Raw genomic sequence first — 27,496 nt, 5'->3', positions numbered from 1 at the left:
TACATTTTCTTGGAAAATGTGGCAATATATTGTGCAGAAATTTACTCTTTAAAAGAAGACTTTTCCTTAAAACTGATATTTCATTATAGTTCACTAGACTTTGTCAAAGAACTACTTCTGCTATTAAATGGAATATGAGAATATGACGTACCTACATTTTTTAGAGGTATAGAAAACATGGGATGAGACTTGTAAGAACCATGAAAAGGGTTGAAGAAACAGAATGAAAAATTATGTTGAAAGAAAAAAGATAAAGACAGAAACAAACAAACATTTGTTTAATTAATGATGACCGCAGAAAGTTCCTGTTTTGATTGTATTCAGGGATACTTTCTCTGGACAATATATCTGAGAGGAAAGACAAGATGAGGCTGGGAATGACACTGACATCCAACCCTAAAGACAACAGCTTTGTGGTGAGTGATGAAACCTACAGATGTTACAGCCACATAAGATTATCTTAAAGCCATTTAATCATAAATGATTAAATGGCTGGAATGACAACAATTTGAGCTTTAATTCATTTAATAACTGTTGTTTGTCATACTTGAAGAGATGCACGATTGTTTCATAGAAATAATTACAGAAAGAATTATTGGCTTCAGATTGGATTATATTTAGATAGAATTCTAGTGAACATGGTTAGAGATTGTCAACTAATCACAAAGATGAGATGATGAGAATATGTTTTCCATATTTGGAATGTATCTTGTTTTGCATAATATTCACAGGCATTTGTATATGAAGCCAAATTATTCCACCTGTTTTATTTTTCTGTGCTGCTGTATTTTTTTTCACTTTGTGTCTCTCCTCTGTGTAAATATGTCCTCAGACCTGTGGTCCACTCTGGTCTCATGAATGTGGAAGCTCCCTGTACAGCACAGGAATCTGCTCCAGAGTCAACCGAAATTTCAGACTCTCGCACACTATTGCACCTGCCCTACAGAGTAATCAGCACATAGTTTTCCATCCATCCATCCATCCATCCATCCATCCATCCATCCATTTGTGCTGTATCTAACTTATTTTTTATTTTTTTTTATTTCTTTATCTTGTAGGGTGTGAGACGTTAATGGACATTGTGATTGTTCTGGATGGTTCTAATTCCATTTATCCTTGGTATGAGGTTCAGGACTTCATCATAAACATCTTGCATAAGTTCTACATTGGTCCAGGTCAAACGCAGGTTCGTTTATTGCTCAACTATCACCAGATCAAGTAATGGGGGATTCTCTTAACAACCTTTGCAGTTCAGTTATTTTACAGGTAATTGTTGTTTTAAATTCTGAAGGAACTGTACTTTCAGTGGAGTTTTACAGGGAGCCCCATGGGGATATTAATTACCATGCAATACTATTGCTTTCCTTTACAATATGCGTTACATTCCTCCTGGTCAATGTGAACAGTTGATGGTCCAGTCTAGACAATATGCACTACCTGTTTACTGAAACTCTCTGCCGATACTATAGGAAGAAAAGATGATGTGACACTGGATGCATGCATTGCTCCAAATTCATTTTAAAAGGCTGATTTCCAACAATATTCAGAGCATGGTTGGAGCTGGTCTGACTGCTGTGTCGATCAGACTGTGGTTGGATATATGGTTATTGCTTCAATTTTGTTTGCTGCTGTGGTTCGGTCCGTGGCGCTATGGATTTGTCCAACTGCTATTTGAACTTGTGATGATTCTCTGGCAGATGTGTTTATTTCTTTATTTAGAAGTTCAGAAATACAATAACTTCAGTGCAACACTCAGGAAGAAAAACTATCACTGCAGCCTCTGTTTCTGCAGTGAGAAAACTGCTGGACCAGATCTTCTTGTTTTCCTTCATAATGCAATGGTGTACCTGACTTGTATCTGCGCAGCCACAGCTGACAATGGATTAATTCTCTGTTTTCTGTGTCAAAACCAGCTGCACATAATTTGTGTGTTGTCTATTAAATTTCTAATTTAATGTGAAACTGACAAAATAAACATCAATCTAAAATCCAATAATTCAATTCAACAAAGTGAAAATATATTTTGGGATTTTTTTTTCCACTTTTCAAAAATGTAAAACTGAAATCTCTAATTTAAAAAGTATTCACACCATTTGCTGTGGCACTGCACATTGTGGTCAGATGCATATTGTTTACTTTAAACATTATTGAGTTGTGTGTAGTAATTTCTAACCATTTCTAAAGCTCTGACTGTTCTCAGGAGCACAGGTTGTAGGAAGTTCGTAACCACCAGCGCCCTTACTAGAGTTGGCTGTTTTGCCACAATGATCTACTCCAGAAATGAGTATAATTGCCAGACAAACAGCCATCTCAACAGCACTTCTTTAGGCCTTTCAATTCAATTCAATTCAATTCAATTCAATTCAATTCAATTCAATTCAATTTATATAGCGTGAATCCACAACATATGTCACCTCACAGTGCTTAACATAGTAAGGTACTGACCTTACGAATTTTAAGCAGAGAACAGAGAAACTGACAATCCAAGGTTGCCTTTAGATTCCCTATGAGCAAGCAGTCCGCGACCAATGGAAGGAACCAAAAAACCTTGCACCTTGGACCACCATATGAAGGGAAGAACAACAGAGTTTAGTAATTTGAAAAAGGTGAATGGTATGAATATGGGTAGGTTTTGAAAGAGATACAGAAGCCTTGGGAATGCCACCATTTTGACTGCATTGACATGACCTATCGTAGATATTGATGACAGTCTCCACGCCTCAATATTCGACTTGAGTTTTTCTATCATATTCAGAAAATTTATTTTATGGATCTGTTTTGGATCTCTAGGGAGAACAACTCCCAAGTATTTAATTTTATCTGTAGTGATGTGGAAAGGCAAGGTTTTAAAAAGCTTGGGCTCAAGTCTCCTTTAATAGACATTAACTCGCTTTTGCCAAAATTTACAGTGTAGTCAAAGAGTTCACCAAAAATTCTGATGAGTTCTAGCAGAGAGGGCAGGGATTCATCAGGGTTGGAAAGAAACAGAACTACATTGTCTATGTAAAGGGAGATATAATGATCAATGTTACCCAGTGTTAGCAGAGCAATGGAGCAATGATTTCTTATACTAATAGCAAGAGGGTTCCATGGTGATTGCAAAAATAAGGGGGCTCAAGGGGCATCCCTGGTGACAGGAGCATTGTAATAGGAAGGTAGGCGATTTATTATGATTAGTGATGACTGAAGCAGTGGGAAAGGCATATAGCATTTCAATCCAATTAGCAAAGTGATCCCCCAGACCAAACTCCTTTATCACTGTTAAAATGTACTTCCATTCGATCTGGTCAAAGGCTTTCACGTCATACAGCTTCGTCATACTAACATAATCAGTGAAAGTCAAGGGAGACTGCAAGCAGGCGAGCCTGAGGATTTTCTCCTTCTCAGGGAAGTGGGTTAATGAATTTTGGCAATCATGATACGGGGGCAAGTAGATGAGGACTGGGGCCCATGCAGTGTGCATGCTCCATTTGAAATCCATTGGGGATATTAGTCTTCTGGAGGAGTTGCGGTAAAAACTCTGCCATGAACTTCTCTTCTCTGATACGCCCGTGATTTTGATGTTTCAGTGTCTGGATTGGCTTTCCAGTTCAGTTCATTGTTGCTCTATGCTTTGGTTCATCTCAGTTCTTTGCATCGCTTCTCCAGAACCGTGAGGCAGGTGTCATGCTCAGTCATGCAGCCCTGCAGGTCAGAGAAGCGGGCAGCATGGTCGGTCAGAGAGGTTTGAACTTGGTGTAGATTGGAGTCCAGTGTGTTAAACCTGGTAGTCTTGTTGTCCTCCAATTTTCTGATGGCCTCCAGGATATTAGCCAGAGTTGGTTGCAGACATGGAGAGTTGCTGGCATTGGTTGTGAGGTTGCTAGCCAGTTCGAGTCCCCCATTAGTAAATTCTTTCTGAAATAACTGTACAAGAGGCATGTTTGAATTAATACCAAAAGGACCATTATTTGGGTTTTTTTTCTTTTTTTTTATATTGACCAACAAAACACAAAAATGGTACACTTCTCTACAGGTAGGCATAAAAGTATTAACTTCTACTGTTAAAAATTTGGTAAATGTTTGCAAAAATTTGCAAACACCAAGAATGGCGACTGTTCTTCTATATCCTATCGATCATGAGGTTTGGGAATTTTTTCAGATTTTTATGTCAGAATGCAATGAAATATTTCCATGACCCATTTTCCATGCTCATTTGACTGAACTTGAAATTTGCAGTGAGCTCACAAGGTGGTATAGGTAGGATTTTCAAATTAGGTTGAATCCCAGCATGTAAATAAGAACTGGGAAACCTGCAAAAATATGCAAAGCAGTGGGTGAAGCTATTGTCATAGGGTTTAAACATCTTGGAAAGAAGAGTGAATAAAAAAATGTTCTCCAACCTTCAAAGAAATTGCCTCTGTCATGCCTATTAGCAAAGAACCAAAAACCATTAGTTGACAAAGAAGACAGGTCACCTTTAACAGATTTGTTTCACTGGAGGGTGAATTAAAGTCAGGAAGAAAGGATGATTCTTGATGAGGTATTGGCTTCATTAGATGTTACAGCAATGATGTGTTGATGCAGTCAGTTGCAGGTTTTATATTTGAACTGAGCTGTGTTTCTGCTGTAGGTTGGTGTTGTTCAGTATGCCTCCACAGTGGTCCATGAGTTCAGCTTGGATGAATACCAGACAGTGGTGGATGTGGTGGAAGCTGCCAGGAACATCAATCAGCGTGGCGGAGAGGAGACAAGGACAGCACTGGGCATCAATGTGGCACGGTACAATGCTTAATTATGATAAACCTTAACTGGTAACTAACTGTGGTCACACATATACTAACTTGTAAATGACCTGGTTACTGTTCTGGCACTATTACACCTCGTTTCCTCATAGCTTTGCTTCATGTCTGTGATATACAGACCATGTCCCCTTGTGTTCAGTGCAAAAAAATGCATTTCACTACATATGAATGGGATTCTAAATTGTCCGTTGGTGTGAATGTGAGTGTGCTTGGTTGTCTGTTTCTCTGTGAGATTGTCATGCTCTCCGTCTCCGCTGTTTTGTGGTAGCCTTTCTCTCCCGTCTTTCCCTCCTTTCCTTTTTCCTCAGGTGGGTGTGAGTGAGGTTCGTGATGGAATGTTGACAATCAGTGCTCATTGGATTATTACCTGGTCACAAATATCTGCGGTGGGGAGTTGCTCACCTGCAACTGATCATCCTCCTGATAATAAAAGATGAGCTCAAACAGGTCATTAGCCGCCAATCATTAGAAAACATTCTCCTTCCGTCTCATTATCAACTTGAACTCTGCACTGGTTCTCGGATATCGCTGGCTTTAAAAGCACAACTCCCATATTGAATGGTCCCTTAACCCTTTAATGCACAGTGTGGCTCAGGAGATACTCATTTTCCATTGCATTTGGGCCACTTTTGACCCATGTTGTGCATCAAAGGGTTAAGAAGATTCCTTCATGGAGTTCTGATCACCATGTGAATTGCCTCTGCTCAGCCCTGACCCTTGCAGTCGCATTAGTGTCGTCCCTGCCTGAACACATCAGCCTGTCCCAAGTGCCCCAGGAATACCATGATCTGGCCCAAGTATACAGCAAGGACAGCGCCCTCACACTGCCTCCTCACTGACCCTACGATTGTGTCGTGACCTCCTGCCAGGAGCATTCTTGCCCAGCAGTCGGCTCTACAATATATCCAAACCCGAACAAGCTGCCATGGAGACCTACATTGGAGATTCGCTGGCTGCTGAGAGCATCCGATCCTCCTCATCTCTCATCAAGGCAGGGTTTTTCTTTGTGGACAAGAAGGATGGATCCTTGCGTCCCTGCATTGATTTCCAGGGTCTCAACAACATCACCATCAAAAACAAGTATCCTCTACCTCTGATCAGCTCTGTTTTCACCCTTCTACATGGTACCACCATTTGCACAAAACTGGACCTCACAAATGCTTACCACATGATCTGAATCCATGAAGGCGAGTAATGGAAGACCACCTTCAACACACCACTGGGACACTTTGAGTAGCTGGTCATGCATTTCAGACTTAACAAAGCCCCTGCTGTGTTCCAGAATCTCATCAATGACATACTATGTGATATGATGAACAGGTTTGTGTTTATATACCTTGATGTTTTTGTGATCTACTCCAGTGACCCCAATGAACACACCCGGCATGTACGCCAAGTCCTGGAATGGTTCCTGAAAAACTGCCTGTTTGCGAAAGCAAAGAAGTGTGAGTTCCATGCCTCCACAGTTTTATTCCTGGGATACATTGTTTCTATGGGGGAGTTACAAATGGATCCTGCCAAAGTGTCTGCAGTTCAGGTGTGGCCTCAGCCGGAAAACTAGAAACAGCTTCAGAGAACAGCTCCTTGGATATGCTAACTTCTACAGGAGGTTGATTCGTGATTACAGCAAGATTGCTGCTCTGCTGACTGCCCTGACCTCCCCCTCCTGGACCTTTTGCTGGACACTTGAAGCCACTGCAGCCTTCCTGGACCTGAAATGACCTTTGTTTCCGACCTGGACTGGGATGGATATGGACCAGAGGAACGCAGTTGGCCGGCATCCAGGCTGGCTCAGTCGTGTGCCAAGAGGTTCCTATAGAGGGGGGGTACTTGGCTTCCATAGCTATTTCCTGTTCACGTATTCCAGAGATTTGTAGCGTATCTTGTACTCCATTGTAGACTCGTACTTACCCCGACTGACATCAGCAGCTTGTTCCTTCCTATATTATTCCATTTCTTGTAAGAAATCATTTTTATTTTACCCATTCATCTGTTGTGTCTTGCTGTCTGCACTTGAGTCTCTGACCCGCTCCTTGACAGAGGCCCTGCGACAGACTGCCATTCTGTCCAGGGTGTCCTATGCCTTCCCTCTGAGTCAGCTGGGATAGGCTTCAGCACCCCCCGGACCCTATGAGGTGGTATATAGAAAATGGAACGCAAGATGTTTGTGATGAAGTCCTGAACCTCATACAAGGATAAATGGACTTAGCACCATCCAGAACAATTACAATGTCAATTAACATCCCATACTCTACAAGATAAAAAAATATATATATATATGGATGGATGGATGGAAACTGTTCCACAGGTATTAGAGAGACACTAATATTAGCATTTTTGTTTTGTGGAATATGCACATGGAGCAATATTGTGATAAAAACAAAATCAACAATGCATGGTGAGAAGTAAGTGATGAGGTTTAAGTTGGGAACCAATTTTGTAAATTTTGATAAAAGATATAGGAACCGCTATATACACTATACACTGTAAATTACAGATGGGCTAACATTGTAGCAAGTACCCATATCAGCTAAATATGCCTTTGAACTTTCCACATTAAAAAAAACAAAAAAACATCATGAGGTAGCAATCATTGATGGAACAAATGTTCGGATCCTTTACTTGCATAAAAGGACTATAACGTTGTAAAACCATTTCATTTCAAGTTAAGGTTCTGCATGTAAAGTCCTTGGTGTAGCTACATAAGTATTAGCAGAAAAATATTCTGATAGAAAAGTTCTGACCCACAAATTTGTTTTTAGTTGTTCTCTAACATTTGATTTTTGCTGAGATATTGGATCATTGGAAAATTTACTGAAATGAAATTAGCTGTTTAGAGGGGAAAAAAATCACTATTTGGTGGAGCTATTAACAATACATAGCAGACGTCTGATACATGACTCTTACTACACATTGTTTTCTTACTGACAGACCTGTCCCTGGTTGTTTTAAGATTTTGCTATTTTCCTTTTTCAGAGCAAAACTTGTGTGATGGTTGGCATGTTCACTTCTTTTGTTTAGTAGCATGTTTTTCATAATGAGTTCACAAGTTGTTGTTAAGCGGTCATTATGTAAAGCTTACATTACTTGATTATTTAAGTTACAATTAATACTTTGAGGGTTTTTTTTCTATTATTGACAAGAAACATAAATAGATATGACCATCACTCATCGAGCAATTGATGTAATAGGATACGTACAAACAAATAATAACAAATGTAATCTGCCATATAAATTTTATATACAACTTATTTTGGGTTCTGAGTGATAGATTATTGATTAGTATGTTATTTAGTGAGTTCATTTTAAGGAATGTGATCACACCATTAAATACTGCTGTGGCACTTCAGTTTCACAGATGAAATATGTGGTGAAGAGCTCTCTCTGCTGCATTACTACTCTGGTTATTTGGGGGGTCCCAGACACCTGGGGCCTGTACTAAGAAACAAGTTAAACATACCAGGAGTATTTTTTCGTAATCTGGCTTCATGTAACCCAACAATCACAGCATTGTTACAAAACTGGATTAGCGTTGTTACAAAACTGGTTATCAAGTCAGTAAGTCAACCAAGAGTTTCTGATCTATAAGCGCATTCATATGAAAGAGGCAGCGTTAGTAACAGATGACCAATCACAAACACGGATGCATTTTGCATATGCATATTTTATACATTAAGGGCAAACTATAATAGTCGAGACACAGGAAGATTTTAAACACATAATACAGACTAAAAGAAACACAGTTTCAGCAGTATTAAAGGCCTAAAATTAAACCTGAAGTTACCTCGATTAAAAACAGCTTCTTCAAAGTACAGGCCTCTTGTCCTTTCAAAGGATCTCAGCAGGTTGTGGAGGATGCTTGTTGTTTTGGCACACACTTCCACATTGTTTAGTTGTTGCCCCACCTGGTGGCACATGCAGAACCTGGATTAAAGGATGCCAACGGTGCACTCTATTACCAGCAGAGCCTGAAACAGACAATAGTTGAAAAACTGCTGCTTTCTGAGTTGGAAGAGATGGAATTTATACTTCTTTCAAAAAATTATTTAAATCCAGTTTGCACTGGAGCTGCTCATTGAGCTCTGTTACTGGGTATGGATGGTTTGTCCATGAGTACAAGTGTGTTAGAAAAAGATTGAAAGAACTACTATTTGGTGAGCTTTTTTGAACATCAGAGAGATTTTGTTTTGATAGTGTAGCATAGGGGGAAGCCATGAGACGGAGACTTTATTCTGAAAAGCCAGCATATTTCACAATCCCTTTGTAGCACGTCACAATTTTTACTTTGATAGCGTAACGTAACTCAATGCGTCCTGTTAACTAAACATTGTAAAATTCTCTTAACATTGTTGGGGACCTTCCACACAGGATGGATTCAATTAAATTTTAGCTATATAACACCGATTCATAACATATGTCATCTCATAGCACTCCACATAATGAGGGAATTAGGAATTTTCAACAAGGAACAGAGAACTCAACAATCCAATGTTGCCTTTGAATCCCTATGGAAAGGAACAACAACAAAAAAAACTTAAACAGGGAGGGGAAAAAAACTCTAAAAGTACCAAGCTCAGGGAAGGTAGCCATCTGCTGGTTGGAGTGAGAGTAAGGATGAGGGGGGTGGGGGATAGCAGGAGGGGTTGGGCTGGGGTTAGAAGGATAGCAGATAGAGAACAGATAAACACTACAAAGACAACAATAAACATTTTGAAGATCGGTGAGGCCAGCGGCTGCAGATCAGAGATGTGTAGCTCCAGATTCAAGGACACCTGCAGAGAACAAACACAGAACCTCGGGGGAAACACAGAGTTAGTGACATGTAATGATGATATATAACTGTATAGAAGAAAGAGAGAGAAGAGTAGAGAAGGGGAGCCGAGTGCATCATGGGAATCCCCCGACAGTCTAAACCTATAGCAGCATAACTAAAGGACAGTGCATGTGATCCTGAGTAGTAGACTGTAGTGATGGGAAGTTTGGCTCTTTTCAGAGATCCGGTTCTTTTGGCACAGCTCCCAAAGAAGAGTCGGCTCTTTCAGCTCCCAGGCAACTCCTAATTTATTATTATTTGTAGACTTATATTTTATCCTAACCTGGCAAATATGAATGATTTGTATATTGATAAAAATTTTTGCATTCAGTGTTTTTATGAGAAGCCTCATAATTGCCTCATTTTGTGCATTTGTTCTGTTACAAAAGCAGGCATTCTTACATTTGTTTAATATTTTAATCAAACTTTTTTGCACAAAAAACAAATGAACAAAACACTGCACACAAACCCACAGAATAGAAACAGAACCAAATTCCATTTTCAAACAGTATAAATGTCTTCAGTGCACCTGCACTTCATAAAAAATCAGATGCCTGAGCTTGGATCGGCAGATACGATTTCTTCTTTCGGTGAGGATCTGCCCTGTTTTTGAGAAGAGTCTCTCAGATGGAACAGAAGTTGCCACAATACACAGTCTCCCCTCCATCACTTTCAGCAGGTGGGGGAAGACTGAGGCCTTGGTCTGCCACCAGCTCAGTAGGTCATCTGCTGGTTGGATGAGGAGCTCCTCAAGACATGATCTCTCCTCCATTACATCAGCTGTAGGATTTCTCCTTGCAGCCTCTCCTGTAGCTCTTCCATCAAAGAGCTGTCACATAATGGTATGATCCTATATCTACACATGTGACTGGCTGCATTGTTGCCATGCTGTCAATCAAAAGAAAGTTCTGACATGAGCAGAGTTGAGTAACAAAAGGAAAAAAGTTGGGAGTCGGGTCTCACTTGTTGGGAGTCGGCTCTTCTGATTCACTGCCAAGCATTGGCTCTTAGAGTCGCATCTTTTGCGCATGACACATCACTAGTAGACTGTGTGTCTGCCTCCCAAACTCGGAGCTGATTCCACAACAAAGAAGCCTAACTGCCCGACATTAGTAGAAAGAGCACTTCAAGGAACTCCTTAATCCGGTTAACACATCCTCTGCTGAGGAGGCCAAGCCTAAAGACTCAGGACAATCTTCACCTATATCAGGGTAGTTTAGCAACTCCTCAGTATGAAAGCGCCAGGTGTGGATTAGAGTCGCCCTTTGGAGTGGCAGATTGGGATGGTGGTTCCCATTTTTAAAAAGGGGTGTCGGAAGGTCTGCTCCAGTTATCGGGGTGGTACATGTTAAACATATACATGGATGTCAGGACTCAAGGTTTCACAGCAGAACATTGCATTGTAGCAAGATGATCAACATTATTCACGTCACCCGTCAGTGGTCATAATGTTGTGGCTGATGGATGTATATAACGCTTTTTCCTATACATTATATAGATTAAACCATTACAAAATACTTTTTCTTTTGAAATTCTGAAACCAAAGAAAATAAATGTGAAATACCAGGGAGTTGAATGCTTTATTGAAAAAAGAATGAATTACATCTACATCTCCTGAACATCATCTTGTCTTGTCAAACAGGTCAGAGGCATTCAAGCGTGGAGGTCGACCAGGAGCTCATAAGGTGATGATTGTGATTACTGATGGTGAATCTCATGACAGTCCAGAGCTGGTGCAGGCTGTCACTGACAGCAAGAGAGCCAACATCACCATGTATGCCATTGCTGTGAGTCTGTCTCCCTTTACCCTCAACCCCAAATACCTTTCAGACCCAGCCTGATTTGCTGTCTGATCCTGATTCACCCTTCTGCTCTTGAGATTGTTTTTTTTTTTCTTTTTCTTACCTTTAACCTAAACCTGATATCTTACTCTATGTTTTGTCAAATCAGCAAAGCCCTATTACAGTTATTTGTCTCTGGACATCACAAAACCCGTGACTGTCATTCTGTTTTCTTTGCATCCTATCCAGGTTTTGGGTTATTATAATCGCCGGGGAATAAACCCTGAAGCCTTTCTGAAGGAAATCAAGTTCATTGCCAGTGACCCTGATGAGAAGCATTTCTTTAAAGTGACAGATGAGTCAGCACTGAAGGACATTGTGGATGCTCTAGGAGAAAGGATTTTTTCTCTGGAAGGTCAGTTAACATTTAGCATGTCAAAGTAGAAACAACTATGTTTTCATATTTTCTTTAAAAAAACATGCTAATATTAAATTAGAATGGCTAGCTGTACTTCCATATCTGAAATGTTACTAATTGGTCAGCTGTTACGTAAACATTAAATGACCTGTTTTTATGGCAATGCAATAGTCAGCGGCACTCTGCCTATTTTCCTGACTTTGAAATTGTTTTTACCTGACTGTTAGATACACAGAACGGGTTCAATTCATCCATCCACTTAATCCTCATTAGGGCTGCAGGGGGCTGGAGTCTTTCCCAGCTGACTTAGGCTGAAGGCAGGGTACACCTTGGACAGGTCACCAGTCTATCACAGGACTACACATAGAGAGAGAACCAACCACACTCGCATTCACACCTATGGACAATTTAGTATTCCCAATTAACCTCAGCATGTTTTTGGACTGGGGGAGGAAGCCAGAGAACCCAGAGTAAGGGTCAGGTGGTCGATATACAACAACTAACAGAACAGCTGTTTCTGTTTTCCAGTTCAAGTGTGTGAGACTAAGACTAAGGCTTTCAAACAAATTATAGCTAAGTTTTGGTCTCTGGTTGAATAATAAGTTTGAGTGGAAGATTGCTGCCACTCCTCCTTTGCCTGTACTTCTGAGTTTATAAAAATTAAAATAACTGGGGGGAGATGATTCATGTAGACTGACATGTTCTTTATGCTGCACATTTCAGTCAGACACATTAAGTCAATATGATGATCTGTTATCAGATCATTATCTAAAAGAGATTTAGATGACAGGGATCTAATATTAAATAATCTGCATTTAATTGTCCTGTTTTTTTGGTTCTGATGAAGTCGTATTAATTTGAATAAGGTTGTTATGAACAGCCCTTCTATTGTTAATTTTAGACTTATATAATCTGGGTGGTCGGAGGGCAGACGCAGTCTCTATGGGATAATGAGATGGTGGCAGTCATAAGGAAGCAGCAGAGTAGCATGTAAGACTGCAGTGCTGCTTCCTGGTCTTACCTCTGGATTATCAGAAGTTTGATTTTCTAATAAATTTGTCCAGATAAGAAAGCTGCACTGTCTAAAGTAGGATGTGTGCCATCTCTCCTAATGAGACCAGGTTTTCCCCAGAAATTTTTCCAATTATCTATTAAACCCACATAATTTTCTGAACACCACCTCAACAGTCAGTAGGTGAATGATGACATGTGGCTGTACATGTCATCACTGATCAGATTGAATAGGGGTACAGAAAAAACTATGGAGTGCGAACTACATTGTTTTAGCAAATTTACACACCGATTCCACATTAATTTTAGTGGTCTCCAGTTACCTGAACCGGATGTCATTACTGCCAAGGTGAATTACAGTCTTATCATATTTATGTTTAGCGTTAGCCAGCAGTTATAAATAGGGTTCAATGTCACGCGCTCTGGCCCTAGGAATGCATTTAACTGTGGTCATTGGTGTCCCTGATGTCATGTTTCTGCCTATGGAGCTGCCAATTACCAGAATGTGATTCTCAGCAGGTGTGTTGCTGAGTGGGGGAAAAATTATTAGAAACATCAACAGGGTTGGTGGTGAATCACAGGTTTCTGCTTGGGACTACATGCTTCCTACTGACAGTCACCCAGCCCGACGGGCTTCCTAGCAGCTCAGGAACTGCCAGGGGTCAGCTAACAGGAGCTATGCTAGGTCACTCTGTACCAGCTCAGGGGGCTGGCTAGTTGCTACAGCTACTGGGTTGTTTAACACGGTATAGAGCAGTGCCTAATTCGACTCACGTCCAGAGCTGCAACAAACTACATTTATTATATATACCATTATCGTTAAAAGAGACAGGTGAGAAGCTAAACATATGACACACTGACCAGGAGAGAGAGAAAGAGAGAGAGATGGAGAAGCAGAGGGAGAAATAGAAGCCATGTCTAGCTTGTTAGCTGCTAGTCTAGTGGATCCGAAACACCAAGGTATATTAAGACATGAAGCAATTTTGCATACAAGCACTTTAGGAGCAGCTTGTGTATTAATTAAATTTATCGTACAGGCAGTGTTTAGTGCTTGTAGGCAGAATTTAATATTAACTGAGAAAGAGACATGAACAGCTGCAACACTAGCACACAGTCAGCTACAGACAGGAAAACAGGAAGTGGTACGTCATCTTGCCACGCAGAACAGAAGGCTCAGAGGATGATGGCTGATGGTTCAGGTGAGAGAGGGATGGGTCTCTGACCATGCTTAAGAAGTGTGTCAGAACCATGACTGTTTATAATGCATCAGTTTGCTGCCTTGTTTTGATGTCTATCAATAAGAGCTAACAATAGTGCTGAGAATGTACACTAACAGTTTTATTCATTTAACTCAGTTGTTTGACTGTTTTGCAGGAACCAGTAATCAGGGTCGAGGTTACAGTCTGCAGATGGCTCAGGCTGGTTTCTCTTCACATTTAGTCAAAGTGAGTCAAAGTAAGAAGTACTTTTGTTGTCTGTTATTACGCTTTACACTCCTGAAGACTACATTTTACATCACACAGATATATGTTGGTGTCAGTAGTCAGTGATCTCTCTTTATGACTGAGAACATTCAGTGCTTTTGTTCCTCACTGTCAGTTAACTGTTTGTGCACTACACAAAAAATTCCAGTGTGTGTACACAAACATGGCTCTATAAATGAGAGATATAAAGTGGCTTGGACTGATCCACACAACACTGGTCCAGTGCACATGTGCACATTTGAGCTTGTGTAATCTGACGCATGCTGTCTAAATATGCTGGTAGCTAAATATCAGCAATCTTTTGTTAGATTAATCATTTCAAGGAGAATTCTTACCAGTGATCATAGTGACACTAGAATTTAAAGTAATGGGAAAATAAATTCTATTGAAGGGGCTTTTGTGCCATGTTCCATGCAGGGATAAACTTTCAAAGATCTGTCTGGGTAACATAAAATAAATTGTAACTTAAAACTATATGGATCCACGTCCTTTTGTAAATAAACATAAGGGGCTTTGCAGGTATAAATCAAAGTAGCAGAGTAACAATTCTTGAAAATTTCTCAAGTTTTTCCTCTAATGTAAAGCACAAATACCTAAAATCCTAAGAAGACCAGAGGAGAGTGGTGGTTTTTTTTTTGTTGTTTTTTTTTTTAATAAATTCTGAAACCGATAACAGCATAGAAACGTATATACTGGTATTGGTATCAATCAAACAAACATCCAATATGTGTCTGCTTTTGTACTGACAACTGTCTGAAGCTACAGAACAAAAAGCTTGTCCAGCTATTTCTGTTGTTTCTCATCCAGGGAAAATAACATTCGACTTGATTCAAGCAGTGGGGACTCAAAATCAGGTGGTGGAAACTGTCTGTGTAATACAAAGCAGATGGTTTTCATGCACATAAAGCTGCCGACAAAACATTCATACATAGAGGAACTCAGTGGAAACCAGATTTACATGCATACACACAACCACAAACATGTGCATTCATGAACAACTACAGATATATATAACATATTTCAGGATTAAAAGGTAAAAATGTGAACTCAGGCCACGGGGCAGACTAATGCGGAAACCAGACGACACAGTATCATTTCTGACCAAGTCATCATGCAGAAAAACAGTCCTCCTCTCTCCCGTACATGTTTACAGATATGAAATTTTGACAATTGATTGTTAATTTGATGATCCAGAGTCAACCCTGAAACTCTTATGGCAAGGCACTTCTTGATGATGCTGTTGCCAAGGATTTGATCATTTACTATAGTCATCAATACACTGGCCTGTAGAAACAATGACTCAACAACTTAATAGTTTTCATATCTTGACTTTATGACTGCTGGAGCTCATCTGAGTGTGTAATTGACTGCTTACGATTTACGAGACAGATTACCTAAAATTAAAGATGAGCCAAAAGCTATTTCTGTTCCAAAATTACTGACAGGTTTTATTTACCGGGAAGTCTACAAGTTTGCAGCTTAAAACTTTCACTTAACTCAATCAAAAGGCTTTGTCCTTGAAATCCAACCAAACTGAGTCAAAGTAGTACTGAGAAATGATCTTGACCAGATATTACATTTTAGTCATTCTTTCCTTAAAGAGAATGAGTCAGCACTGATGACTGAAGATTGAATGAAATAAAAAGAAATGAAAAATTACTTGGTCAGAACTGATGAGCTTTAAGACCTTTGTAAGCCCAAAGTGGACCAAATTGAGGATGATTTCACATCTAACCTGTTCCGTTTACTCAACTACAGCCTTTGTGTAAAGTGTAGCTTGAATTCTGATGAAGATTAAACACCAGGAAGGATCGCCGTAAAAGATTAGAGATCAAGAAAGTGCTGCACCATCTGTTGTCAGACAACATAATTACATTCATCTAATCCAAAGGCACTTTAATTACCATCTAATTATTTTGCCAGAAATGGGCCATTTCATTTCAATATTGTCTTATATTTACTAAATCAATACATGTTTACACAAAGATGGTTTGCAATGATAAATAAATGTTAATTTTGCTCAATAAGTGAGGTGGTAATTAGGTGCATAAAGTGCATAACCACTGTATGGAGTGTGCTTTTTTTTTTTAATTACTGAGCTTGCAAGAGTATGTTTCAAGCACTGACAAAGATTGTTCTCACAAAAATTAATTTTGTAGAAAACTCAGTCAGCAAGGTAGTGATTGATGCAGTCAGCTGAGCAGAGCATAATTGAATATGTTCTTTTGCTGTTGGCAATTACCTATTTGTGTGGAAAGAAAAAGCATTCAGAGGCCATGTGTATTCTGAATGTATATGACTTTTATGGGGTTTGACACCGACTCAAACTTATTTAAGTCTAAATTTTAGTCTTACTTTGTATAACTTAGTCAAACTGATGCATAAAATAAACTGTGCCTGAACCCTCAGATTATGATCAAACTGCTACTGGCTTCATACACTTGGAGCCACGATGGTAGTTCCATCTGCTATCCAATTTTCTTTTGCTGATCCAGAGTGAAGTCATGGTGGCAGCAGGCTGAGCAGGTTATTCCAGACATCGTCTCTCCTCAGCAAAAGTCTTCAGTCATCCTGGGTAATCATGTAGCATTGTCAGGGAGGTGAAATTTGTCGTCCCTCCCGGAAGTTTTTGGTCTACCACAAGGTTTCCTCCCAGATCATATGTCAAAAGCAGTAAGTCTCCATTATAAGCAGAATGTAAGTCCTGTATGAGTTTGTTCCCAGAGATTGGTAGCTGTAGGTCACCCATTTTGGTGATGATGAATCTGGCATCTGTGAGAAAGATGCTTGGTAGCAGTGGTTAGTATGGTTGATTCCTCAACCATGTAAGTAGACGGGATTGGCATGTGCTTGCTGTGTCTCCCCATTTCTGTGCTGGTGCTGGTCACCTGGTCACCTGGTCATGTGCAGAATTTCACTCATAATGGCCTGGTTACACTGTAGACCTATAATCAAAATATCTTGTTGGCTGTACGTGTAATACGCACAACTAAAATTAAAATTTATCCCAAAAAAGGAGAGTGTTGAGCTGCTGTGTCTGTGAGTACCACCTTCTTGTTGAATTTGTTGTGTTGGTTGTAGAATCTTTACAAACAGACCCAGGACTGTTCCCTGTAGTGCCTCTGAGCTGCAGACAACCAAGTCAGATTCACAGCCCCGTGACTTCACATACTGTGGTCGGTTTGTGACATAGTGTATGATCCAAGCTGTGAGGTAGTGGTCCACCAGTCATTGAGGTGTGGGGTCTTTTGCACTGGTACCAAGCATGATGTTTTCTACAGCTGTGGTACTCTCAGCATGCTCAACTATACTGCAAAATTGACTGGCACAGGACTTCAGAAGCCTCAAGCTGATGTCACCAAGATCTGCACTCTTTCTGAAATTTCTGTTTAAGAGTTGGTTCCTCTCATTGTCTGTTGAGATGGACTAGTTGGGGCAGAAGGCCTGAATATCAGCAGAACAGGGTGATAGTAAGGAGGAAGGGCATGAGTCTGAAAGTCCAAAAAGAGTCCAGTCTGCAGAAAATCGAATTTGAAGAAGAGGAGGAGTGTTAGACAAATGATAGCATCTATTGAAGAAAACATTCAAGTCATTTCCCTACCTTCTTCTCTCCTAAACCGGAGGTGGGGTTCTTTGTTAGTCTTTGTGCCTTACCAAATCCCAGTGACTCTGTTCTACTGCACCTGCTTCTCCATCTTCATCCTATAACTGTTTCTCCTCTGTTGTCCTCCATCTCAGTTCTCTCTGCACAGACTTCAGCTACTCTTTGTTTCCTGTCTTGAAGGCCCTCCTCTTCTCCTCAAGAAGGGCCTTTATGTCCGGGGTAATCCAGGGTTTACTGTTGGAGAAACATTGTTCTGTCCTTGTGGGCATGGCATTATCCACACATAATGCATAATAAGTTGATGTAGTCTGTAGCACAGTGAGTGAGAATACCAGCGTTTTCCCAATGAGCATCACAAAGCACTTCCATCATTAAACTATCTCCTCACCGTGCTGGTCAGAGCCGGCTGCCACTGTACAAGAGGTTAGTATGACAGGCTGAAGTGCAGCAGGTTGTGGCAGTCTGCTCCTGGGATCACCCCTGGATTGTTAAGGTTTTAGGTTGCTAATAAACTCTGCTTTATTCATAGAGATTTATTCATAGCACTGTCAGAGCAGGTTTTCTTCAGAAAGCTTTTCAATTGTCTATGTAGCCACATTGTTTGCTGGACACCATCTTGTCATCTGGCAGTTGAATGATGACATGCAGCTGTATGTCATAACTCATCAGATCTGGCAGGTGTCCAGAGAAAACTATAGAGTCATATCTAGTTTTTGCAAAGTTACACATCAACTCAACATTAATTTGAATGATCTCTAATTTCCTTATTCAGGTGTCATTATCAGGTGTCATTATCACCAACATGATTAACAATCTTACTATATCTTCGCCTATTCTTATACAGCATACTTGGCAAAATTGAGGGTGAGGCCAAGTATATGACTGACTTGAGTCCAATAGAATGCATTTGCGGTATTAAAAAGAAATGGGTAGAGCCTGCTTCGATAAAACCTCGGGTTTTATATTGTTTTTATTTTAACTATATGGACATCCTTAATTAGATCTTTTGCAGTTACCAAATGCACTGGATGAAGCAACAGATGGCATGGTCAGGTTCATGATGTGCATGACTGAAAACATCTGAAAACATATATTTTGGGTAAATTCTTAGGTCATGTACTAAATACTTAAGCCACTGGGACCAAGAACAAGCTTTTCGCTGAATAACTCATCTAATGTCCTTTTTAAACTCAGGTGCCTCCCATTTATCTCAGGCAACTTTTTCCACTCAACCCTTTTGGTGCTTTCCATCAGTGCTTTCTCTTCATCATCTTATCACAACGCAATTACATTAAAGAATAATTAACCTTGTAGTTAAACATTTTTTATATAATTATTTGTATCATCATTTATGTCCTTATCCATATTTTTATGTTGTTTAGTTATTGTAAAATCTGCAAAACAACCTCAGCAACCAATTAATTTCATCATATTACTCTGTGGTTAATCATACATAGTCATGGTTACACTTGTGTGTAAAGAAAGTGCATCACTCCTGAAAATTGTAATTGTTTGCAGTGTGCAATAGATAAGATTGACATGATGATGTAATATTGCATCAACTATTAATTACTATTACTATTAAAACTATTAATTTTCAGCTTTAGACCACACCCAACCAGACAAATTAGTGATGCTTAGTGTGGTCAAAGGTATAAATTGAAGTTGATACTATCAACCAGCAAATATTTTTCCTCATATAATATGTTTACAGCAAACAGTGTCCTCCATCTAAATTGTTGTTTTCCATTTAGGATGGGGTTCTTCTTGGAGCAGTAGGTGCATATGACTGGAATGGTGCAGTGCTAAAAGAAACTAAACATGGGAAGGTTGTTCCACCAAAATCCTCCTACCAGGACGAATTTCCAGATGTGCTGAAGAACCACGCAGCATATCTGGGTAATGACAGTGTGAAATGTAATATTGTGGAGCCTGTCTTTTTTCTCTTCATCTTTGTGTCTGTCTTTGCATCTTGTGTCTTTTCTTTTGGGTTTAATGCTTAATGTACCTAATAGTTACATAATTTGAAATACTGTCTAGTAGTAGTTGTTGGTGTACTTTTATTCATCCAGTAGTTTTGAACAGAACAAACACTGAGGTTTTAGTCTAGATGGCACCACTAAAATGCAGTCATTAAATTCAAAAAGGGAGCATGACCATAATTGCAAATTCAACAGCAATGGATGCATAAGATCTCAAGCCTAATGCTTTAGTTGATAATTAGTAGTCAGGGACACACAGACTGCCCAACTGAGCTGTGTTAAATGGACAAACTAAGAGGAACAAAAATCTAACAAAACAGACCAGCTGTGTGACTCCTATCAATTCATATCTGTTTTCACTTGTTTCAGGTTACTCAGTGGGTTCACTAATTTCAGCCCGTGGCTCTCAGCTATATGTGGCTGGAGCTCCAAGGTTCAACCACACTGGCAAGGTGATTGTCTTCACCCTGAAGAACACTGGCAACTTGACCATCCTGCAAGCACTGCTGGGAGAGCAGGTATCTCTCTGTCGCTCTCTCTCTATCTCACCTTGGGGGGGATCCATTGCTGATAGTCTGGCAATCAGATACAAATACATGGTTTTGTAGCTTAACGTGCAAATAGAAAGTCAGTGATCCATCTGGAGGAAAGTGTAGCTGCGAAAGCTTGACCTAGACTGGAGCTGGTGGCTGGTATCACGGGGGACGAGTTCAGAGATGTAACGACCAGGCACAGGCCATTAATTGCTTTTGGTTTATAATTAGTGATATGTCTGAGCCCTTTCCAGACAGAGGTGTTTAACCTCACTTTTCACTTTGGTAAACCTGCACTTTAGTTAGATAAACATGCCTCTGTCTCGACTTCAAAATGCCTTTTGCTTCTCCAACCTTAACCATCTGGGTTTCACTGTAAACTAGGGTTTGTCATTGTTTGAACACTCCTGCTTGTGATGGTACATAGCAGTCCTTACAGAAGCTGATGTATGATGTTACAGCCTTTATGTGGGAATTAGATGGACCATGACATGGTCATAGTGACCTAGTGCAGGGCAGGTGACTGGAAGGTAGGCATTGTTCACTGTAATAGCGATCCAAAATGTTCTCCTCTCTGTTGGGGTGTTCTCTATATGGACCAGTGTGATGTGTGTGACATACTGTGTTGCATATTTGTTAACTGTAATTGATGTGGAACTGAAGCAAGTTTGTATTGAAAATTGTAAATACCTATGCTTTTATCAAAATCTGTTGCTGATGTAGAAATGATACCCAAGATAACCTTTATGGTTGGTGTGGTTGATTTACAGCAGTATGTTGTGTGGTATGTGCTCCTATCATGATCAAACTTTTATTAGCACTTTAGCAACAAACACTTTGGCAAACAACTCTCAAAGAGCACGAACTGTTGCTCAGACTCTCAACAAATAAATTCTGTCACAAAGCCATTACTAAATTCATCTCTTCTTTGTAATAGTCTAATATACAGTTTTAATTCGAATATCGTCACTGTCCTTTCTGTCATTTCTTGCTTTGTTCTGTATTTTTCCAGATTGGGTCATATTTTGGCAGTGAGCTGCTATCCATGGATGTAGACAGTGATGGACATACTGACTGCCTCCTAGTGGCAGCACCCATGTACTACAGCCACGGCTGGGAGAGAGGGAAAGTTTATATCTACTCTGTTACACCACAGGTATGTACACATCTTTTGTTACAAGGTTGATCCTCACAGCTTGAGTCGCTGCTCAGAGACTTCATAATCTAAATAGCTTCAGTCTATCTGGAAATGTAAATCACAATTTATTTGTGAAAGATACAAATGCATCAGTTTTCTACGAAACAGACTACTTACAACATAGCCAAAGAAGCATCCAGTATTTCTGTGACTATTATTACAACAGTCCAGGCAAATACAACATAGTTACTACACAATATTGCTACATGTTTAGTATCACTAAATGATGAATCTAAGTTAAAGTAAAATAAACCAACTAAACTATTTTTTCTCTTCAGACATCATTTGTTCTGCAAGGGGTGCTGGAGTTGTCTGACTGCTGTCAAAACTCTCGTCTGGGTTCGGCACTGGCCCAGATTCCTGACATGAATGGAGATGGCTTCCGGGAGCTTGCGGTGGGAGCCCCACTGGAGGATGATCACCAGGGAGCAGTCTACATCTTTTATGGCCAGGACAAAACTACCCAACCACAGTACAGACAGGTAACCAGTTTAGCAACAGATAGTAACTGAGTTATAACTAAAATAATCGCTTTAAATAGATGCCAAGTGCTAATTAGCATGCTTAACACTAGCACAGAAACAAGGTGATAACAACAATCACCTTCAAGTTAATCATTTTTGCCTTGTTTGTATTTTTTTATTGATTGCTTCTGTGGCAGATATTCAGTTTCATATTAATATTGTGTATGATTTCAAATGTAATTCTCTGATGTTCCAGATTTGATGACAACAGTGAAGAGAAACATGATGAATATCATGATTAATAATGTGTTGATCGGTACTGTGAGCATCATCAAATAGTGTTGTGTCCTGTTTGAATGATGAATTCTAATATTCAGCGACAGAAATAACATTGACAGCCTTAATTAAAACAGTCAAGTGACATGCCATTCAGCGTAGGCGATCATTTCTCTCCACCTAATCCAATCTTTTGCTTTCTGAATTGTGACTGTTGCCCATTCCATGTGTAGCCATGATGTCAGTCCGTCTATCACTTTCATTCTCTGTTAGCCTCTGCCTCTCTTTCCATTAATTTTTCCAGTTGTGACAATATGTTCCAGGGTCTCCTTCCTTATGATGTGTTCAAAAAATGTTGCTTCCGTTTCCTAATTTTGTCCAATGGCGTTTAATTTGTGTTTAGTAATTTTAAAACATCGTCATTGCTTACTCTGTCGGTATAAGATATAAGTTGATTGTGTCTGTAAAACCACATCACTGCTGCAGTAATTTGTTTGAAATTTTATTATTTATGTTCCAGATTCACATCTTTACATCAGAAGTGGTAGAATATAACAGCTAAGAGTCCTCATACGGATGCTAATTGCTATGCTCTTATTTGCCACTATATTTTTCATTTTCATAAATGCTGTTCTTGCAATTGCTACTCTACATCTGACATATGTTTCACACCTCCCATCTGATGTTATCCATGAACCAAGATATTTGAAATGATGAATCTACTTCAGTATTTCATGGTCTACTTCTATGTTACAGGTTGGAATGATATTTTTCTTTGAAATTACCATTACTTCTGTTTTCTTTTTGTTTAAAGGCAGACAAAGTTTTTGACTCTGTATTTATTATGGATACTATGGTTTGCCAGTTTTCTTCACTGTTCGCTATCAGCACTGTGTCATCTGCATAACGTACGTTAGTTATGTTATAACCTCCGATGGATAATCCCGGTAAGCCTTGTACATTCCTTATGATGTTTTCACCGTACAAGTAGAACAGGTCAGGTGACAGCACACATCCCTGTCTGAGTCCTCGTTTTGTTGGTTGTTCTTTACCAGTTTCATTATTTAATCTCACTACTACACTTTGCTGACAATAGAGATTTTTTATCATTTGTAAATCCTTTCCATCTACACTACCAGTAAAAAGTTTGGACACACCTTCTCATTCAATGGTTTTTATTTAATTATTTTGTACATTGTAGATTAATACTGAAGACATCAAAACTATAAAAGAATACTAATGGAATTATATTGTAAACAAAAAAGTGTTCATATTCAATATTAATCTGCAATGTAGAAAATAATACAAATAAATAAAAAGCACTGAATGAGACGGTGTGTCCAAACTTTTGACTGGTAGTATATGTTTATGTCCTTCAGCATCTGGAGTATTGCTTGATGTTTTACTGTGTTGAAAGCTTTGGTGTAATCGAAACACATGGATAAGTCTTGTTGTACTTCTATTGACCTTTCCATAATAGTTCTTAAAATTTATATTACGTTTGATGTACCTTTGCCCTCTAGAAATCCGTATTGCTCTTCACTGATCTCTGGTTTAATTTTGGTTCTTATTCTGAGCTTTATGATTCTGAATAATAATTTTGTGGTGGCTCATGAGGCTGATTGTTCTGAACTGCCCACATTCTGTTGTTCCTAGTTTCCTTGGGAGTGGAATGAACACAGACTTCACAAGGTCTTTTGGAAGATTACTGCTGTTGTACATCATATTTAGAAGAGTTGTTAATTTCTCTGTTCCAAAATCCTTAAGTGCCTCATACATGTCCACTGGAATCTTATCTGGTCCAGTTGTTTTTCCCTTCTGCATGTTATTCATAGCATGTTCCACTTGTGCTTTTAGTATCGGTCCATCGTTACTGTTGTTTTCATGGAAAGCGTTGTCCAATTCTCTGTCTTCATATAGTTCTCTTATGTATTCTGACTCTTCTGACATCTTCTCATTATCAGGTTTGCATCTATGATTATAGCACAATCCTCTCCTGTTATGCAGCCTGTTGCTGTCTTGCTTTTTTTCTGTTAGTTACCTCTTTTTTACCTTCTTTTCATCATGAATGCATTTGGTGTTGTTTTTTCTCTGCAATTCTTTGGTAAATTAGCATTTTCTGTAAACCGCCTTTCTTTAGCTTATTTGCATTTTGTTGTAATCTGAGCATAAAGTAGTTCATTAGGCTTCTTTATCATTTTTTGTTTCTGTTCTTTGTTCTTTTTACCTTATTCTTTCTTGTATGGGGATGACCTTTTACGCAGCTTTTGTTATGCTAGCCTTCAGGTTTTCCCATTGTTGTTCCATATTGCTGATGTTTTGCAGTAGTCTGTATCATTTTTTTACCTCAACTTGGAAGTTACTTTTGATGTCACTGTTCATTCTTAGAAGTCCCAGATTTAATTTTAATTCTGTTTTGGATTTTTTGAGCTTTTTAAGTTTTAAGTGAACTACACGTATTATTGGCACATGGTCAATGTATGTATCTGCACCAGGATAAGTTTTGCACTCTCTCTTAATTAAAACTGAGAGTGTTAATTGTCTTTTGCTTCTCTTCTCTAGCGGCTGTCTGCAGCCAGTTTTTCTGCAGGTCTGCAATATTTTGGTCAAAGTCTCCATGGTGTTCTGGATGTCAATGCAGATGGGCTTGTTGACCTCGCAGTGGGAGCATTGGGAGCTGCTGTTATCATCTGGTTAGGCTGTTTCTCACACACACACAAGCAAACTTGTTTTGTAGTTATGTTCTAAATAAAACATTGATCCACCGCTTTGGTCCAGACTGAAACTTTGGAACAACTACTGGATTGATGGAAAAATAGCACAGACATTCATTATCCTCAAATTAATCATGGTAGCCTCACTTTGTCCCTACTGCTACCACAACATATGCATTGGTCTGTAGTACAAGTAAACAAAAGGAAGTATATTATATGTACTAATTGTTAATACGGGTGTATAGTCATGTTGATGCTAGCACCGCTTTGCTGATGAATACCCTCACAGACAGCCAAGCATGACACTAGACATTTGTGATCACTGCGAGGACTTAGCATTGACTTATTTACTTGAAGACTTATCTTTCAACTTAACCACCACCACTATATATCCGATTACATTTTTCAAGTATTACATCCTACCTGAATTCAACAAAAATTGCTATTCATTAAATGCAATGCATTACTTTTAGGGGTCAATTTTTGTCCACAAATTGTTACTGATACCCCACACTTGCAGTACTACAAGTGAACACGCACGCACGCACGCACGCACGCACGCACACACACAGATGCACTGCCCTGATAACATGTCCTGTCCCACCAGGTCACGTAGCGTGGTACAGATTCAGGCCAAACTGACCTTTGAACCTCAGAAGGTCAACATCTTCAACAAGGACTGTCAGCAAGGAGGAAAGGAGGTCACATGCATGTCTCTTACCGTCTGTCTGAGTCTGGACTCCAAGACAAAGATCAGGACAGATATTGGTAGGTGGAACAAACACACAAACATATCTGTTTCTCTATTGCTTTGAGATTTTATTATCTCATTACCTGCAGATTCAAAATATACAAGCAGTGATATGGTCAGTGTAGCTGCTATAGGGAAAATATATGCCCTGGCTTGTTTTATTTCTCTAAACCCATCACAGTTGTCTTGGGTCCAGCTAAATAAAAGGATGCGGCTTTGATGTTGACTCAAAATAGCGACGAGTGAAGTGTTGTGGTATTTGAGAAAGACCCAAAGATAATGTTGCAATAGGTCTGGGCATGTTAACTCGTTAATAATGCGTTATAAACATGCTAACACATAAATGAATTAACGCTGACAATTATTTTAGCATGTTAACGCAGTTTTTATTATTATTATTATTGCTATGAAAGTACGTTGCTCACTGGCTCTGAATACATAAACAGACAAACCATGGGTCACAGTACGTGGGATAGGCATCATCACGTCTCACTCAAACTAACAGCAGAGGGAGGTTTCAGCAGACTGGTTGGATGCAGCATGTGGGAGAAATAGAAATAAACTAAAACAAGACAAGCTAACAAATGCCACAGCAAAGTAGTTAGCTATAGACTGCAGGTCGCTTAGTATTGTGGAACATGTCCATCGAGGAACGTTCTTTGGATTGCAACAAATGACAGCACATATGAGCCTCAACCTGCATCACTAGCAGGCGATCCATACACAGGAGCTATAGTCCCCAAAGCATAGACTGTTGATGCTACTCTCTGATAAAAGAAAAATGTTTCTGCTGGTACCTGTTCAGAAAAAAATAAGAATACAGATTTACAAATGTTAACTTGCTGTTGCTGGGAAGGTTCCTCTAACAATGTTATGAAGGGTAACTTGTTTTTCTTTCACAACCCAGATTAAACCTTAATGTCATGGAATGGAGCAAAGACTGTATCTGGCAGCGCTCCTGTTGTGCAGAGAACCATGTCAGATTGACAGTTCTGTAACCTCAAATACTGTAGACGGTTGGTAAGGTAGTCTATAATCCAGGCTGTGAGGTGGTGGTACACCTTCGGGTGCTCCAGCTTTTCCTCTCAGAAACGCTGGCTGTACTGTACTAAAAGTGCTTGAGAAATTAACAAACAATATTCTCACAGCGCGTCCAGCTTTTTCAAGGTGATAGAAGAATCTGTTAAGGAGGTAGATGACAGTGTCATTCACCCCAGTGACAGGTTGATGGTGAACTGTAGCAGGGGCATTGATGGGTTAACCAGGGGACAGAGATGGACAAGGACCAGCTTCTCAAGGGTCTTTATCAATTGTGACATCCTTTGAAGTCCATAGAATGAGGGGTCTTCAGCACTGGTACCACGCTTGAGGTTTTCCACAGCTTTGGTACTCTCCCCAGTCTATGGTTCATATTGAACATGTGCTCAACTATCCTGCACAGTCGGTCTAGATAGAACTAATGAAGCCCTAAACTAATGCCATCAAGATCTGCAGGATCTGCACCAGAGTTGACCCGTCATTTCTGACCTTCCCTGAAAATTTCATCCAAATCCATTAGTCTGTTTTAGAGTAATGTTGCAGACAGACAGACAGATTCACAGACAAACGTACGCCGATCGTCACATAACTCTGTCGCGTTCCTTGGTGGAGTAATAAACAAATCGACACCGAGAGGAAAATCAA

General features: G+C 39.6%; 1 protein-coding gene across 2 annotated transcripts in view; it reads left to right on the top strand.

Annotated features, from left to right (window-relative positions):
* itga11b (integrin, alpha 11b) overlaps positions 1-27,496 on the top strand; it is an 80,044-nt gene that overhangs the window by 27,901 nt on the left and 24,647 nt on the right. For both annotated transcript variants that reach the window (XM_035953135.2, XM_035953134.2), the window contains exons 4-16: positions 325-416; positions 833-947; positions 1,059-1,186; positions 4,613-4,761; positions 11,240-11,384; positions 11,628-11,793; positions 14,182-14,252; positions 19,650-19,794; positions 20,247-20,395; positions 21,423-21,566; positions 21,887-22,090; positions 24,911-25,041; positions 25,670-25,830. In XM_035953135.2, the coding sequence (XP_035809028.2) occupies positions 325-416; positions 833-947; positions 1,059-1,186; positions 4,613-4,761; positions 11,240-11,384; positions 11,628-11,793; positions 14,182-14,252; positions 19,650-19,794; positions 20,247-20,395; positions 21,423-21,566; positions 21,887-22,090; positions 24,911-25,041; positions 25,670-25,830 (1,800 nt within the window). The remainder of the gene's footprint in view (positions 1-324; positions 417-832; positions 948-1,058; positions 1,187-4,612; positions 4,762-11,239; positions 11,385-11,627; positions 11,794-14,181; positions 14,253-19,649; positions 19,795-20,246; positions 20,396-21,422; positions 21,567-21,886; positions 22,091-24,910; positions 25,042-25,669; positions 25,831-27,496) is intronic.

Source organism: Amphiprion ocellaris, chromosome 3 (genome assembly GCF_022539595.1).
Source record: "Amphiprion ocellaris isolate individual 3 ecotype Okinawa chromosome 3, ASM2253959v1, whole genome shotgun sequence".
NCBI lineage: Eukaryota > Metazoa > Chordata > Actinopteri > Pomacentridae > Amphiprion > Amphiprion ocellaris.
Note: the sequence above shows the minus strand (reverse complement) of the source record. Positions and strands in the feature narration are given on the sequence as shown.